The sequence below is a fragment of the Sinohyriopsis cumingii genome, chromosome 1 (genome assembly GCF_028554795.1).
Source record: "Sinohyriopsis cumingii isolate HCF-2022 chromosome 1, ASM2855479v2, whole genome shotgun sequence".
NCBI lineage: Eukaryota > Metazoa > Mollusca > Bivalvia > Unionida > Unionidae > Sinohyriopsis > Sinohyriopsis cumingii.
This window is the reverse complement of record NC_142961.1, coordinates 68837191-68854309: the sequence shown is the minus strand read 5'-3', so window position 1 is coordinate 68854309 and position 17119 is coordinate 68837191. Positions and strand designations below refer to the sequence as shown.

Sequence of the window (17119 nt, the reverse complement as noted above, 5' to 3'; positions counted from 1 at the left end):
ACTCTTTACACAAACAAAGGCGTCTTGGACAATGTGTATGAGGTGTTCGATTGTATAGGTAGTGTGTTGGATAATTTGTTTTGGTGATTTGCCTCCTTTTTACATCAAGCCCTCTTCATTTGGTAGTAGATGTGTCGGTGTCTAGATATTACACAATGCGTTTTGGATAGTGTGTATTGTGTTGCATTGCGTATGTAGTGTGTTTGGATAGTAATCAAAAGCGGGTGCTGGATTGTGGTGTGTTTGAATAGTAGAAAAAAGCATTTAACCTTAAATTTCCCGTACAACTCTATAGGTTTTTTTTCAACATCAAACCGCCGATAACTATTCCAAGTTAATATATGAGTTCGCTTTGGGTCTATAATACTATTTTCATGTTAAACCTTTGGGCAATTTAAACATAGATAGCCCGGGCGTTTGGTTTTATAAAATGAACCAAAATGTACATCTACCACGATATTAAATTCTGTTTTAGCTCTATAAACGATCCACTCCATAATACGAGTCCCCATGTTAAATCTATGGACAATTTTAACATAGGGTTTCCCGTTCAGGTTTTTAGTGGCCATCGCATGTTAACCTACATCATAATGCTATCTCCCGTTTGACTCTCAAGTGGCCCATGAAACTACTTTCGTCTATCACACTTTTATTGTGTCCTTTTCAGCTTCTTGACAGTGTTTTAACTTTCTGCTTTGGATGTTTAAAATTCTTATGAACATTTACAAAAAGCAAGTAAACGTGGATCTTTCTTCTTTTGTGAAGTTACCTTTTCTGGTTGTTCCCCAGCCTTAGAAATGTCAACAACATGGTCAGTTCTTTAGAAGCTGTTTGCAAAAAGTCAACAGTTAACGATAAGTTATTCCACATCTTTTGACTATACTTTTGCAACTGGGGCACACGTTACAGTCATGTCAAAAATTGAAAGTAAACACATGTTTAGTAGTACAATTTAATAGAAAAAATAGTGAATACAAATTGAAGAGTCCAAGACAGTGCAAAAATGAAGCACAGAAAGGTCATCAAAGACTTCAGCAAAACAGTTCATGAAAGCCTTGTAACTGGGAATATATAAAACTCCGAAGACAATATAATAAAAACTAATTTAGAAGTTAGATACAAGAGAATAAATAATTAATTACATTAATAAAAGGCACCAAAACAACGAACACTACAAAATATCTCCCTAAGCAAACGTTGAAGTTTTAATGAAATGAAACAAAAATTAAAATCTGATTAACAATGTTACTGGATTTATCAGTTAGAAACGTTTTGTCACAATGGCATTAATACTTACACATTCTATAACATTGTATAATTATTTAGTTAAAGAATTGTTATGTTGTACACACACACACACACACACACACACACACACACACATATATAAATATATATATATATATATATATATATATATATATATTAAAATAAATGATTTTATGTATGACTGAAAGATTTGTCTTTCTGATCATGTTATATTTACGAGATTGTTATGATAATACAAATCGTTTAATGACGCTATGTTAATGGCACACTTGTTTATAAAGGAATAGAACGTATTAGTGTCTTTCAAAATAATTCGTGCCTCAAGAAGCATATAGTAAATGCGAAACTTGTATCGGTGCTTGTGTTGCACAAAAAAGAAACTCGTTCAACGTCATTTATTATTTATTGTATAGTATTAGCAAATATCATGTACCTTCTGTATAGTACTTAGGTTTATGTATTTTGGATTTTTATTCTGATTTCTTTTGTGCAATCGTCTTTTGTGTCTTGGTGCCCTTGAAAAAAGTAATCGCTGCAGAAATATTGCGCATTCATGAAATTAAACAAGCCCATTTAGTTGAACATTGAACAGATTTACTTATTGGACTATTAATAGGTCACCGAAATATGATCAATAAGCCGTCGCTGTCAGACGTTTACGTAGGACAGTGGAGTACTGATTTGAATCATACTGTAGCAACATTCTTGTAATAATTATAGCAAATATTGGAAAAGGTTTAAGAGGGAAAAACGGACGAAAGGTGCTGGTAGTGGTGATCAATGTATTGCAGATATTTTCGTTGACGAATTAAAAGTGGCATGATGCTATTTGCTAGAAATATTATAGCAACACAATTACCTGGTATTATTAGCAGTGTAATACGCTGTCCTTTTGCAATAGCTGTAAAGGTTATTTACATATCAGATGGAAATGCCAATTTAATAATTCTTGCATTAAATTTTAACCATTTGTTTTCAGGATAGACGGATTTAGGACCTACTAATTTATGCAGTGAGGTTTATAACCTCTTGCTTCAGAAAATGTATTTTGGTAACATGAGACAGAAATAATTATTTTCGTGTGGGTGCTGGCATTTAATAAAATTTAAACATTTCATTTCCGTCTTCATGGTTTTTAATTTTTGTCTTATGACAAATGTAAATAAGGTTTCATCAAGTTAGCTAGGAAGACGACCATCAATATACTGAGGCAATATATCAATTAGGTGATAGATAACAATGTAAAATCCGTAAATTGTTGAAATAGTTTATTTCCCATTAAGGTAATTACATAATGTATATGTGTCAAAAAAGTACAAAAACGCATAGACTACAAAATTTACTGCATGCTGTAATTTACTGAATATAAGTCAGTTGCATAGATAACTTGATATGTCTCATATCAATGAAACTCTTCAGCCGGGGTGCACACTCAATCTCAAAGTTATGAAAATAAAATGATTATTATGTAATTCAAAGAGCATTTGTCTGAGTATAATGTAATACAAGGAACCTTCGTATGGGTATAATGTAATCCAAATAACCTTAGTCTGGGTATAATGTAATCCAAGGAACCTTCGTCTGACTATAATGTAATCAAAATAACCTTAGTCTGGGTATAATGTAATCCAAATAACCTTAGTCTGGGTATAATGTAATGAAAATAACATTAGTCTGGGTATAATGTAATCAAAATAACCTTAGTCTGTGTATAATGTAATAAAAATAACCTTAGTCTGGGTATAATGTAATCCAGAGAACCTTTGTCTGAATATAATGTAATCCAAAGAATCTTAGTCTGAGTATAATTTAATCAAAATAACATTAGTCTGGGTATAATGTAATCCAAAGAACCTTAACATGAGCTTAGAATCAAACTGACGAATTTCAGATCCTACACCTAAACTCATGCAGAACTCAAGACACTGCCGTCTGATTGGTCAGTGGTTTAACGATAGCCAATCAGACCTTAGAATTTTTAAGTCAACCTTAGTTTGAGTGTAAGAAATGTTGTGATCTTTAGGTCCTGGTGCCTTTGCTGTTTCTAATAAACATAGAGAGAGAGCTCATCAAACATAGCTGATGCTATTTCTTTGCACCGAGCAAGTTCACATGGAGGGAAAATCGGAAATAACAGTATTATAATGTATTCTTTTACCGCAGCATACATTCTCATAATATAACAACATACTGAGGCCTCTGTATTAATGCATACAAGGATAACAAACTACATTCTAAACATTGACCCTGAAGGCCCTGGTTGATCACATACTACAATAACACATTCTTATTATTTTTCGCTAAATTCGCACGAGTACGTCATCCTTAAAAAAGGAATACATATTTTAGGAATTAGATGGACGAATGATGACAGATCTGTGGGATTAAGTTGCTGCTAAATTGTTTTACACCGCTAGATACCGAAATTTAGAAGGCGCGAAATTAGTAGTTATCTTGACAAAGAGGTGTGCACTAATGCCAACTCCATCAGTTAAGACAATGCTAATATTAATCATTGTACATTTTATGGAAAAAGATGAGTTCACTTATAGTTATTAGGAGCTTACAATAAAACAAAGAAAGTTTAAACCTATCTATTTACGTTAAAGCAAGAAAGAGAGAAAGCGGTATCAGTATTTCGGTGCAGCAAAAAGGCAAGGCGGGAATGTATTCGTCTTTGGTTGCACCTATATGTATTATGTATGATGTTCGACCATAAAATGATGGCGATGTTATGTATGTATGGAAGAAGTCTGTTTTGCAGGTTTAGGTATGTGTGACTTACGATAATTTCATATTCACACCCATTTTCACATCATGTTAACCTACTTACGTTCTTAAGATTGCCACGGAATTTTGTCTTCTCTGTACATTAACATTATCTGGCACCTTCTTACCACATAGACTAAGCTTTGACCAGTATCGGGTCACTATGCAGATGCTATCTAGTTTAAACAGTGGCATAATATTAAATTAGAAAATTTTCATCTTGAGGGATCATAGCTTTACAAAGTCTCAAAAGCTGTGCTAAAGTACTCATAATGCATGATAACGTTGAACATCGATAACTCCGAAAGCATAATGTCAATACCTTCGTTTCCAGTGTTAGGCGTACCTGTTTTAGATGCAAGAATCGTGGATATTTTTAGGACATTTATTCAAATAGATCTTTTTTGGGTGCAAATTAGCATAAACAGGGCTTGAAGTAAATGGATTTACCATATGATATAAAACTTCGACTGGTTTGAAATTGATGGTGCATTTTAAAGTCAACACAGAGGTCAACGAAATATATACAAACATAATAAAATAGGACAATTTCGTCCATTTTGCTTTGATCTCGCAATAAATTAGTAGTCAAACATGAGAAGAGTAAAGTGACATGAAATCTTGCACAAAATGCACCATAAAATGTAAACATAACACCGGTGACTGATATTTTGTAACGCTGGCAAGTTAAGTCGTCATACTAAATATATGTAGATATTATAAACATAAAACTTGAATTCTGCAAAAGAATAGAAAAAGACGTCCCTGTTTATTTGCACCCAGAAATGCTATCTATATTTAAGAATTCTGACTGACTTTCACTGAAGATATATATGATTGGAGACAAAACAGCACCAGTACATTCGAAATTGCCTGAAACAAAGAAATGTCTTAGGGCTTGTTTGATTGAGTTAACTCGTATTTTAATGCAAATTTCTTTTAAGTTACAATTTCGTAAAAAGACAAACGTTAAAATCTGTACCATGCAGTAATCAATTATATGATATAAATATATATCTGTTCTCTGGCAACACCTGATATCTTTGAAAACTAACTGCATGTGCATGCCATTGAAACACCGAACAAGTTCTAACACTGGGGTTGTATTTGACACATTAACCTAGGTGATAAAATTAGATATCAGAAAGTAAACTAAAATATCCATCGTCATACGTATGCCATTTCCGCCATTTCGAAGTTTTTCATTATGTCGTCACTTAGTTCTATTGAATCAATTGAGAGAGTGCCCCCTTCAATTGCAACTACAGAATAATAACCTATTTTATCCAAACAAGATTCGCTTCGAAACAACCCTATACCTTCCCTTTTAGAGCAAAGCGAATCTGAATCACATCCAAAAGAAGAAACATATTCCCTGGTGGAAGAGAGAGACCGAGACTTTACTAAAGGCCTGTATGTTTGCAAGTTTGTCCTTGGTTCCCAATCACCTCCTTCGTTAATGGACCGATAAAGACAGGAATGTGGCCCTCCAGATGCCAATGTTTCATTTCCCAAGGATTCATTTGGAAACGATTCCCAAGATAAACTCAAGGAGGCATCTGTAGTACAAGTACTGAAAGACTTTGATTGGCTATCGGTAACCTCCGATTCTTTTTTGCACACGAACATATTTATTTCGTTTAAGTCACGTGATAAACTAGCACCATTATAATTCTGATCACTATTTGTATTACTACTTGCACATTTGATATGTATATCCCTTTCCAAGCCAATGCTGGAATCATGTTCAAAAACACTCTCTGACAAAGTGCTATCAGAGCAAGAAACATCAGGAAACACGGAATCGTCAAGTGGTATACTAATTGATAGTGATGCACTATCTTCGTTGTGAATATACGCTGTATGAACCATTACTGTGGCCTGCGGACTACCTGCATCTGAATGTGAATTATCCATTGATGCAGAAGGACTTTTTGAAAGCAGCTTTCGTCGCTCCGTGGGAGAACCTTTGAAGGCTGGATTATCGAGACCAACGCGTTCTTTGGAGCCACTGATTTGAAATATTTCAAATTTTGGAGCACAGCTGCCGTGGCTAACAATATTTCGTTTTGAGGCTTCTCCACCTGCTCCGAACATACTTTGCATTTCATACGATTCACCCCGATTTCCTATATTTGGCAATGAAACAGTCTTCATCCAAGAATCAGGCTCAAGCAATCGCCCTTTTCGAATCCTTTTCGCACGCAAATTCGGCGATCTTTCAGAATATGTTCTACGTGGGAGTCTCCTTTTCTTATTCACAAATTCAGGTGAAATATTAGTGTGCGAGGATTCACGATTGTCTATTTTCAACTTCGAATGGTTAGTATTTTCGGTAAATGGAAACACTTTCTTCCTGGAACTGCGTCGACGTATAGGCACTTCAATTCCTCTGAAATAGTTCTTTCTGAATTCCTCGATGAGCTTGTCGTATAGCTCGTTCTTGGTAATATTTTTATTTTTCGTGGAAGGGCCTATTGTTGTTGTAAACCTATCTTTGATCTCACAGAATAGCACAACGGACATCATTACTAGAAAGAATCCTATTCCCATCAAGACAGGACCTATGTAGGTAAGAAAACTTAATCCACTAGCATCCAATGGAATTCCTTCTGTCGTTACAGAAACATTGGAATTGGAACTGATGTTTTGAGATGTGATATCTTCAAGAAAACCGGGTCTAAATCCAACTAAAGTAACGAATCCCCCACCTAGAAGGATTAGAATGCCTATTGTTGTCGCTAGACATGAACGACAGATATAAGGTGTACGATAAATGTCATTACATGTGTAATTGTAAGTCTCGCCAACTTGTGACCTTAATCGTGCCCTTGCTGCTCGTCTCTTGTCATCACGTGATTCTCCAAGCGTTATATGCGCATGCGTTACATAGACTGGCATGGCTTAGACGACTGAAGAGCACCCAAAACCTCAATAATCCCAGAACTAGCATGGACAAAACACTTCCCTTTATCCATGAAAACGCTATACGGAATACACTAATGAAATTCGAGAATGCCAACTTTGATTTCTTCCCGCTCGATTAATTTGATGAAAGTGTTTCTGCCACAGTCTAAATGTTCATGCAGAAGGACTTAATTGAAATTGCGCCTTGCTCCAATATTACATTAGGCCTTAAGTTGTGAATATCGGCGCTGCCGCTGTGTCACTAGCACATTCCTCAAGTCTCCTCACCTAGACGGTTCCTGGAAGACAAAGTTAAAATCAATCAACATGGCAATACAAGTTTAAAAAAATACTCAGTGCATAAATGAGAAGATGATATTACGCCCAAATGTGCATTTCGTCTGACTTATGATGGGGGTAAAACCAAAGATTACAGTAGCTTACAAATAATTACTGGAACAAAGATGCATTTCTCTAAAATACTACATATGCACATTCAAATATCACAAGAAATATTTCAAAGTAAACTGACATCAATAAAACATGGAGAAAAAGAAACGCCGAACCCAATAAAATGTATCTGTTTGCCGACAAATATTTTCAATTTGATATTGCAAACAGTATGAAATGTTCCATAAAATGAAAAATTGCCTTTTTCGCAAGATCATAAATATAATGATATTTATAATTTCACAATAAAATTTAATTGTTATTTCTTTATCAAATAGGAATATGTATGATGTAGAATTAATAAGTAATAAAAAAGATTTAAAACTGACAATGTTTCAAAGTTTTTATATGTTTTGTTTTGTTTAATATGTTTTAAAAAAATTAAGCTACAGATATCAAAGGTGAAATTTCAAATAGACTTAACAGTACATACATACATACATACATACATACATACATACGTATGTACATACGTACATGCATACATACATGCATACTAAAAGTCATAAATTGGCTGGAGATACATTAAATTAGCACACCAGACAGCTAATTTAATAAAGTACATACACACGACATTACAGATATAAGACACACCCTTGATAATGTCGATTCAGTTGATAAAATCTCCCTAAAAAAAACCTTGGAGTTGCATTGAAAACCATGCTGAAAATTTCTTAATGTTGCTGAGATGCATACAGAGATGAGAGGAAAAAAACTAATTTGATGGATAAGGGCGAGAGTGCCCGTGGTAGACATGATCATAGGCAGAACACGTAGAGCGATGAGAAAGCTCAGAAATCAATTAAATAAGGCAAAAGAACAGTACGACAGTGAGCAATTCGATGAGTCAGAAAAAGCTGCAGGACTCACGGTACTAATTCAGTTCCCATAGGAAACCTATGCAAACACCATGATATTAAAAAATCAATAACTTAAAATTTTTGAGCGCTCATGATCAAACCTATATTTATCAGTATAGATGAAACCTGGATGTCAGCTTCTGTGTAGAGGAAAGGATATGAGCCGCGGCATTTTCTGGACCTGCATGTGTTTGAAACATGTGCTTTCAATTCCGCACCAAAGAGTCAGGTGCTAATTTTAGTAATGAGTGTCCCAAACTCAAAACTGTTAAAAGAATTAAATTCCATCAATAAAGCAATGTCTCTATTTTTTCACTTACAACTAGGATAAGCTCTCAAAAGTTTCTTTTTCTTGACACATAACTTACATTATTAACCAATCCTGGTCACCCAAACCCATATATACTCAATTTTATGTTCACCCATTTCCAGGCTGATCCCCATTTTTCCATATCATTAGTACCGTGCGTCCTGCCGAATGAAGGATCGTAGCCAGTTATCTTCCCATTAAGCCTAAAGGTGGCAGCATGGAACAAAGCGGTCCAATATTGCTTCCGGTGTAAACCCTGCTTTACAAACAAGCAATAAAAGATAGCTTCTTTAGATTGCTTTACAAAATGTCTCAATTGTACGGATCATGGACGTTATCGTCGGTAAGAGAGGAGTTAAAAAAGACTTGGAACTATGTTATCTTGGCGAACGAACGAAACAAGCAGTTAATCGGGGCAGGAAGTCCATTACTGGGCATAATCGGCGATATTGTTGACGCAAATGGAAAAGCAAGTATTCTCATATCTGCATAAATTTGAAACACTCATTGTTAACAAATTAACTTTGTGGTTCTTTTATCAATTTTTTATCAACAGATTCATATCCCTAAAATGATATAATTCATGGACCATTGAGCGATTTGTTCTGAATAACTCTTTCAGATAGTTAGTTCGTTGGGTAATTTAATACAAATTCCAGACTTCCTTAGAAACGATTGTAGCTGTTTAGTTTGGCAATATAAACGATTCACGCTGAACAGTTTTTACGTTAATCATATATTTGATATCATTACGGTAATATCTTATCTACATTTTAGTCAACTGTAAATGTTCTTCCTGTTGTCAGGTTGGAAACTTATGACAATAAGGTTTTCATTAATATCGTCATAGTTAAGTATTTTGATAAGTCATATAAGTGAAAAAAGTATGAGAGAGAGAGACGTTTATATATGCATGTGCATTGATAAATGTCAGATTTGTTAGATATGAAATAGTCTACTTGTATTGTGTTCAGACAACCTATACCAAACTAAATATTACTCGGAAGGGACAAAGGCGAGAAACTATCCAAGTCTAAGTAAAGTTGAACTCATCTTGGCGTGATTTTAATTTTGCGATGACAGTTTGCAATAAGATTCAGAACAATGCAATAGGTGCTGATAAAATTACGAAGACTGTGAAGAATACTGAGGCTTCAAATATTGAAGTAGGGACGGGCAATCACTTGTGTTGTAACAAAAGGCAAAGGATATTTTAGAGTCTGTGAGATAGCTGAATGAAAAAATAGCACGCGGTCATCATAAAACCCCACAAAGAACATGCTGTCTATGCTCTTCTCTCAATTAGTTCGGTTTTGCGCCATATATACAATTGTCTCGTCTCCTTGAAAACGTATCCAAACTAGTTTACATATATAATAGTATTTCCAGATGTCAGACACCAGATCAATAGTTCCAAAGGTCTGTTTGCTCCATGCAGGCGTTAGGGTTCTCTTTAATCTATACTGTGTCATTACTGTGTAATATACATTTGTATTTCACCGAAAAAGAGAAAATACATAATAACTGATTACTTGCATGTATGACATTTGAAATAGATACCATGTTGGGTTTATTTTTCTCTCTGTTCAGTACTCAAACACCTTTTTGTACCGCTAGGTATTGATTTGTTTCACGAGGCATTGGCCTATATTATAAAAAATTATTATTATTACTCAGTCATGGGTGTTATGACCTAGAAGTTTGTCAAAACGGACAGAAGAATTCATGATCTCGATCAACGCTGACTTAAAGAAATAATAATGAATAGTCTCGGACTTTGTGTCACTTCAGGATATGTGGATAATTCAAATTATTTTTTTCCAATAAAATTTTCAGAACAAAATGTTCATTAGCATGGAAAATTGTGTTCAAAAGAATAATTTTTGATTTTCTCGTTTATGGGTATGAGAACATTGGTTTTGTTAAAGATCTATACTGTGTTCTTATGAAATACCAACTTGGAGACTTTTTACACTTATACGTGAATAACCTATAGTCTGTGTCGAAACCTATTTAGAAAGGAATATTCAAACAACAATTCACTGTTTCGAAGAAAGTCTGTGGAAATCAAAACTGGAACCGAGACCTGAATGTTCACATTAGGCAAGTATCCATGCTAAACTTCAGCCACTTGCTGTCTTGAAGCTCGGAATATGTTTACTGGTAAGACTTGGTCTTTTCCAAACATTGCATATTTAACAATGTCTGCAATGAGTATAATTGTAAACGTTGCAGAAGATTAGTTACAGACAGAGTCAAGCATTGCCTATGTTCTGCCCAAACCTAAACAACGAAAGCAATGTTATCTTTGAACAAAATTATAGACTGTAGAGATAGCAGACTGACACTGACGTTTCTGTCGGAATGAAGACACTCTACTTCACATCCTGTTCGGTAAGAGAGTGCACAACTGCCTTTATGGATGAACGGACATGGCAAAAATTTATGCTTGCTAGCGAAAGGATTAGAATTGATGTGCATAACAACAAATTAACTTGAACATAATATCTGACAACATACTTGTAGATTAGATTAGCTAAGTGCACACATTTGATTCTTTTATTAGCGTACATATTTACAACTGCTGGACTCCCAGTGCTGCGAGGGAGAGTTAACGCAATAATTTATTTCAAATGTTCTAGTGTTATTCAGATGTAAATAAATCCAGTTCTTCCAAGATGGTTGCTTTTCCTTTAGAATATTATTCTTCATCGTTGCTCCTTTTATATTTTCGTTTCTGTTAAGTTTTCTCGCTCATCAATTATATTTATGCTTTTCTATCCCTTCGCCAGAAATTTACTTGCTTTTTTGCACACACACACACACACACACACACACACACACACACACTCCTTTGAACTCCTTCTGTATCATTTTTACACTATTGCTCTCAACAATATTGCGTCTTCTTTCCGCTCGATAGCCGAGTGGACATTAGGGTCATTAGCCGAAAAAAGGAGAAAAAATGGCTATCTTCACAAACACTGTCCAACACAGGACTTACAGAGTATATGTAGGGAAACGGCTGTCAACCTATTGTAATGCAGACAATCGCCTTTACATTGCTGCTACCGCAAGGTATGGATCTTACGCACTACCTCCAAGACAAGTGTGGTTTAAATATCAACTTATAGCTTATAGGGGTTTACAAACTCACCTCCTGATGAAGAGGGTGTCGACAAATGCTGGTCTCTCGACTGACACAAAGTTATTCAAACACACCATCCTTAAAAAATAAGGCAAATATCCTGTTACATAAACATTCAATATGGGAATCAATATAGAACCACATGAATGCAAACCGGCGGCGGCAAAACACCTTTAGATTTAGTACTATTTCTTTTTCTCAATCCGGTAATCATCACTTCTGACTTTTATCAAACATCCTGAAATTATATTTCCTCTGCCATATATAATATTGTATATCGGCGGAAAGGATGAAAATAGTCTCGTTAAATGAGTATATATGATACCTCAGCAATTCCAGTTGACCTGAATGAGTGAACTTTGTGACATCACACAGGAATTTCAACTGGGGATCCGGTCTTGAAAACATGGCGTTGTCTGTATCATTGGAAAGCAGTTGTTCTTTGAATTGTAATTTGTACAAAAATCTCATTCTAAATGTTATTAGTAATCAAACTGTGCATTATTGTTTCAACTCGCATTTGGAACTACTTTTTCATGCGGAAGAATTGATAGGTGCATCTTCTTAGTCAAAATTAAATGGAATGCCAAAAGTTGTGTTCTTTTCTCTGTCGAGATTTTTTCCACTTAAAATATTTATTGTGCGTTAAGTATAATCTCAAATGGGCAATGATTTAATGCTAAATTTATGAAACTCCAAATTTTCTCGCCAAGGCTCGAAAAAGAATATCACACCAAACGCTAGGTTTGCCTTAAATAATAAAGGTTGCTGTTTGTATCATATGGGGTTTAACGCCATTTTGAGTACATGATAGGTTTATACGTGGTGGCCAGTATATTCTTCCAGTTTTGGGAATCGAACTGACGCGGACAGAGGTGAGATGCGTGAATTATCTGTATAGACGAGCGCTTTAGACCCTCTGCCACCTTGGACCCCTAAGACAAAAATCACTTAGCTGGCGACCCCCTTTTTCGTCTCTATAATTTGAGCAATAAATAAACTTGGTTTAATAATAATAATAATAATAATAATAATAATAATAATAATAACAATAATAATTTGTGTAATACAGGCCAATGCCTCGTGAAACAGATCAATACCTTGCAGTACAAAAGGTGTTTGAGTATTTAAAGCGAAAAGAAAAGAAGCATCGTATCCATTTTGAAATGTCATGCATACATATAATCAATTTTATACTTTTTTATATTTTGGGTGAAAAACAAATGTATATTACACAGTAATGACAAAGTATATATAAACGAGAACCCTGAAGCCTGCCTGGAGCAAACAAAGACGTTGAATGATATTGATATGCTGTCCACGTAGCAGTAGTTAAATATATAACGGTTTCTCTAATCTTTAATGCTTTTGATGTAGACAGTGCTAGATTAATCATTAAAATTTTTAGCATCATTTGTATAAAAGACCTAAATATTTCTAAAGTTGGATTTGTATATACAAAAGTTGGTAAATATTTTCTTCGTAATAATCTATATAGCGGACAAATAGCAATAAAGTTGAATTCATTCTCGGTATTAGCGTTACAAACTTGACACTTTCTTCATAAGAAATAATTTCATATCTTCCTGCGTTACATCTGATTAGCGAATACCCCACTCTAAGGCGTAGTTATTATATAACAAAAATCTGTATCTCCTAACAATTCTAGATATCTTTGACAAGTGAATCCTATTCTCAGAGACCTATAGAAACACGGTCTTTCCATTGACGTAATCTCATCCTTCACAGAGACCTATAGAAACACGGTCTTTCCATTGACGTAATCTCATCCTGCAGCTTTTGCCTAAAACTATTTTCACATTTCTGACTAAACAATCTTAGAAATGTATTTTCCTCATTTACACTCTGAGTAAACCAAACACTGTCAAATCATACAACAGCAACAACAACAGCAGCAGCAACAACAACAATAACAACGACAACAACGACAACAACAACAATAACAACAACAACAACAATAATAATAATAATGATAATAATAATAATAATAATAATAATAATAATAATAATATTGTTGTTATTATTATTATTATTATTATTATTATTATTTAACAGCATATCATATCTGATCATTAAAGACTAATTTGCCGCTTTGTCCTCGGCGTATTTGCAGGTAGACTCACACATGCATTCGCACATGTATGAAATACATATAACAGAAAGACTCAGTAGGTGCGCAAATGAGCATACACTATTCACCACTATACATATTTCAAACGTGTCCGTTGTCATACAAGTATGTAGAAAATAAAAACACACGCATAGAGACTTTTGAATGCACAAATAATGTGTAGGAACACTCAGGCATCCTGTTCACTCGAACACTTATACTCTCATATTATATATGGATAAAGTGACACATTTCTGCCGTGGGAGACTTTAATATATAAATTTGATTATGAGATCAGTGTGCTCTAAAAAAACTCATCTCAATAGGACCTATATATTCCGTTTCACACACATGACAGAAAAATATTCTTCGTAGAGTGATAGATTAATCAAAATAACCACAAATAATTTTTCAACACAACAATATTGGGTTAGCGCCCTGACATACGCTGAAGTTTATTCTCACATTGGTACTTTGTCAGATGTTTCCTATATTGGTCGAAAAAATTCAAGTGCTATGTTCCAATACCTTTACTTACCAAATTTGTAATATTCTATCATATTAGGCGCTAGTTGCCAGATCGAGAAGGAACTACATGCAGAACTATACGACTTTCATCGAACGCGGAAGGAATGGGAAGGAATTGTAAGATTAGTGATATTGAATAATCTAGAATTCTCCGCTTGAAAAAGGAAATACATATATCATTGTAAATTAGTTTCTACACTTTCATTTCCTAAGGCATCAGTTTCTGAGTACACAAGGCCTGTGCTTGCTTGCTTTTTGTTTTGTCTTTTTTTATTACGGGAAGAAACTGCTTTTAAGATTCAGTTTTATGTATAGCTTGCTTCCGTTTATTCATGTTGTGTGTGGAAGGAACAAAAATAGAACGTGAACAGTAATTTACCAAATTGCATTACAGTTTATTTTATCCTCACCATACAGTGGCGTACTAAGAGTAAATAAAACTCGGGCAACATCCCAAAGGGTTTTTGGCGAACAGTCCGCCCCTCCCCCCCCCCCCCCCCGTTAGTCCTGAGACACTAATAATAATAATAATAATAATAATAATAATAAACTATCTTTAACGAGGATAACACATTTGGTTATGGCTGACCCATCTGCCATGTGGTCTTCAGTTTTTGTAATAAAAAAATAAAAATAGAGGTTCATGCACGTAACCATGTATCGCCGCACACTCATTCGTACATATTTGACATGAATGACTATGTGTGACTATACTGGATATGATTTTAAAGTTTTCTATTCAGAGCTTTTAATGTCATTCCAGCTGGTCTAGGAGGAATTTCTTTAATGATATTTTAAAAGAAGCAAGGGAAGTTGAATTACGTATCCTCATTGGTAAGGAATTCCATACGGTAGGTGCTGATACAGAAAATGAGCTTTTGTAATGATTGGTTTTCGACCAAGGAATCTGGAGATCGTTGTTTGTCGTCGATCGGAGATTACGCTCAGTATTCGATGATCTTAGTTCAATTATGTTAGAGATATAATCTGGAGAAAGACCGTTTAAAGACTTGTATGTCATGATTCCTTTAAAATAAAGAATACGTTTTTGTATAGGTAGCCATTTCAGACGTGGAAACAATACATTTGAGGTAGTCATAATAGGAAGTTTCAGTATTATTCGGGCTGCCCTTTTCTGGAGTCTGTCAATTCTGGTTTCCCCATATGGTACAGCCGTAATCTATCAGTGGTAGTATATAACCCGAAAAATAAATTTCAAGTGATTGTGGAGGTAGAAATTTTGAAAGCAATTTTAACAGAGTTATTCTTCTGACTACCACTGCACATAAGTGATCGATATGCGCATTCCCGCTCAGGTGTTGATCAATGTAGATACCAAGTAGTTTTTGATTTTTGACAATAGATACGTCTAAGCCATTTTCAGTTAGAAGTAAATCCATGTTAGTAGATAGACGCTGCCTTATTCCAATTGTCATACATTTCGTTTTAGAGATGTTAATATGGATTTTGTTTTGATGATACCAAACTGATATACTGTTGAGGTCGGTTTGAAGTTTATTTTTAATGAAGTCTAGAGATTTATCAGATAAATGCAATGTCGAATCATCAGCATAAAGATCTGTGTTAGCGTGCGCTGGATACAAGGCTAAGTCATTGATAAATAGTAGAAAAAGAAGAGGCCCTAATATAGATCCTTGAGGAACACCACTTAAGATATGACTTGGTTCGGATATATGTTTACCCGTGCTCGTATACTTGTGCCTCCAGTTTCCAGATAACTTGATATCGGACCGCATACTTGTACAGTTTGCCAAGTCCCTAATATTGGCCGGTATACTTTTACAATAAGTTTTCCGAGGCCATGATCTTGGCCCGTGCGTATGCACATTCAGTTAGTGAGCTTAACAAAAAGGTCCTGATTACAGATTAACTTTCAATTTTTTTCTTTTTCTCAGTACTGGGTAGTGAGTGGCATGTTCGAGCCATATACTAGTCGAGGATGTTTACAGGTAAAATTCTGCTTTACGAACATCTAACATATTGTCGACAAAGAACATCTAATATATTGCCGACAAAACTATATCTTTATACGCAACTCAAAATCAAAAGTATGTTCTAACTGGTATATTCTGTGATTACGTACATTAAATGCTATGCACATTAATCTCTCTCTCTCTCTCTCATCAACATAATTTGAATATCCTAATCGTGTAAAGAACATAATTCAGTTCTAAATGCCCTGACACACAGGCATCCTAGTGGTTACTCTAGAGTTTGGATAACTTTGCCCAGCAATATAAAAACATAAATAAATCTGGCTTTTCTCTGGTGGCAATTCACTTGAAGAATAATAAATTGGACAAAGGCGGGTTGATCGCAGCCTTACTATACCCCTTATTCTATTATTCTACTGACCTGGGGTGATCCCAGTATAATCCACACTTAAGAGCAAGACTTCTCTCAAGGTTTGTAATGGGGTGATCCCAGTATAATCCATACTTAAGAACACGACTTCTCTCAAGGTTTGTAATGGGGTGATCCCAGTATAATCCATACTTAAGAACACGACTTCTCTCAAGCTTTGTAATGGGGTGATCCCAGTATAATCCATACTTAAGAAAATGACTTCTCTCAAGGTTTGTAATGGGGTGATCCCAGTATAATCCACATTTAAGAGCAGGACGTATCCCCAGGTTTGTAATGGGGTGATTCCAGCATCATCCCTCCTTCAGAGCTTGGCTGCTCTGAGAAGCTGCCTAAGGCATGTTGAAACCAGCCTTACCATG

At 35.0% G+C, this 17119-nt stretch overlaps 1 protein-coding gene across 1 annotated transcript in view; it reads right to left on the bottom strand.

Annotated features, from left to right (window-relative positions):
* Positions 1-2522: 2522 nt before the first annotated feature.
* LOC149807070 (uncharacterized) overlaps positions 2523-17119 on the bottom strand; it is a 305047-nt gene continuing 290450 nt past the window's right edge. Inside the window, exon 3 of the mRNA XM_089961485.1 lies at positions 2523-7244. Coding sequence (XP_089817611.1) covers positions 5206-6939 — 1734 coding nt within the window. The 5' untranslated portion in view covers positions 6940-7244 and the 3' untranslated portion in view covers positions 2523-5205. The remainder of the gene's footprint in view (positions 7245-17119) is intronic.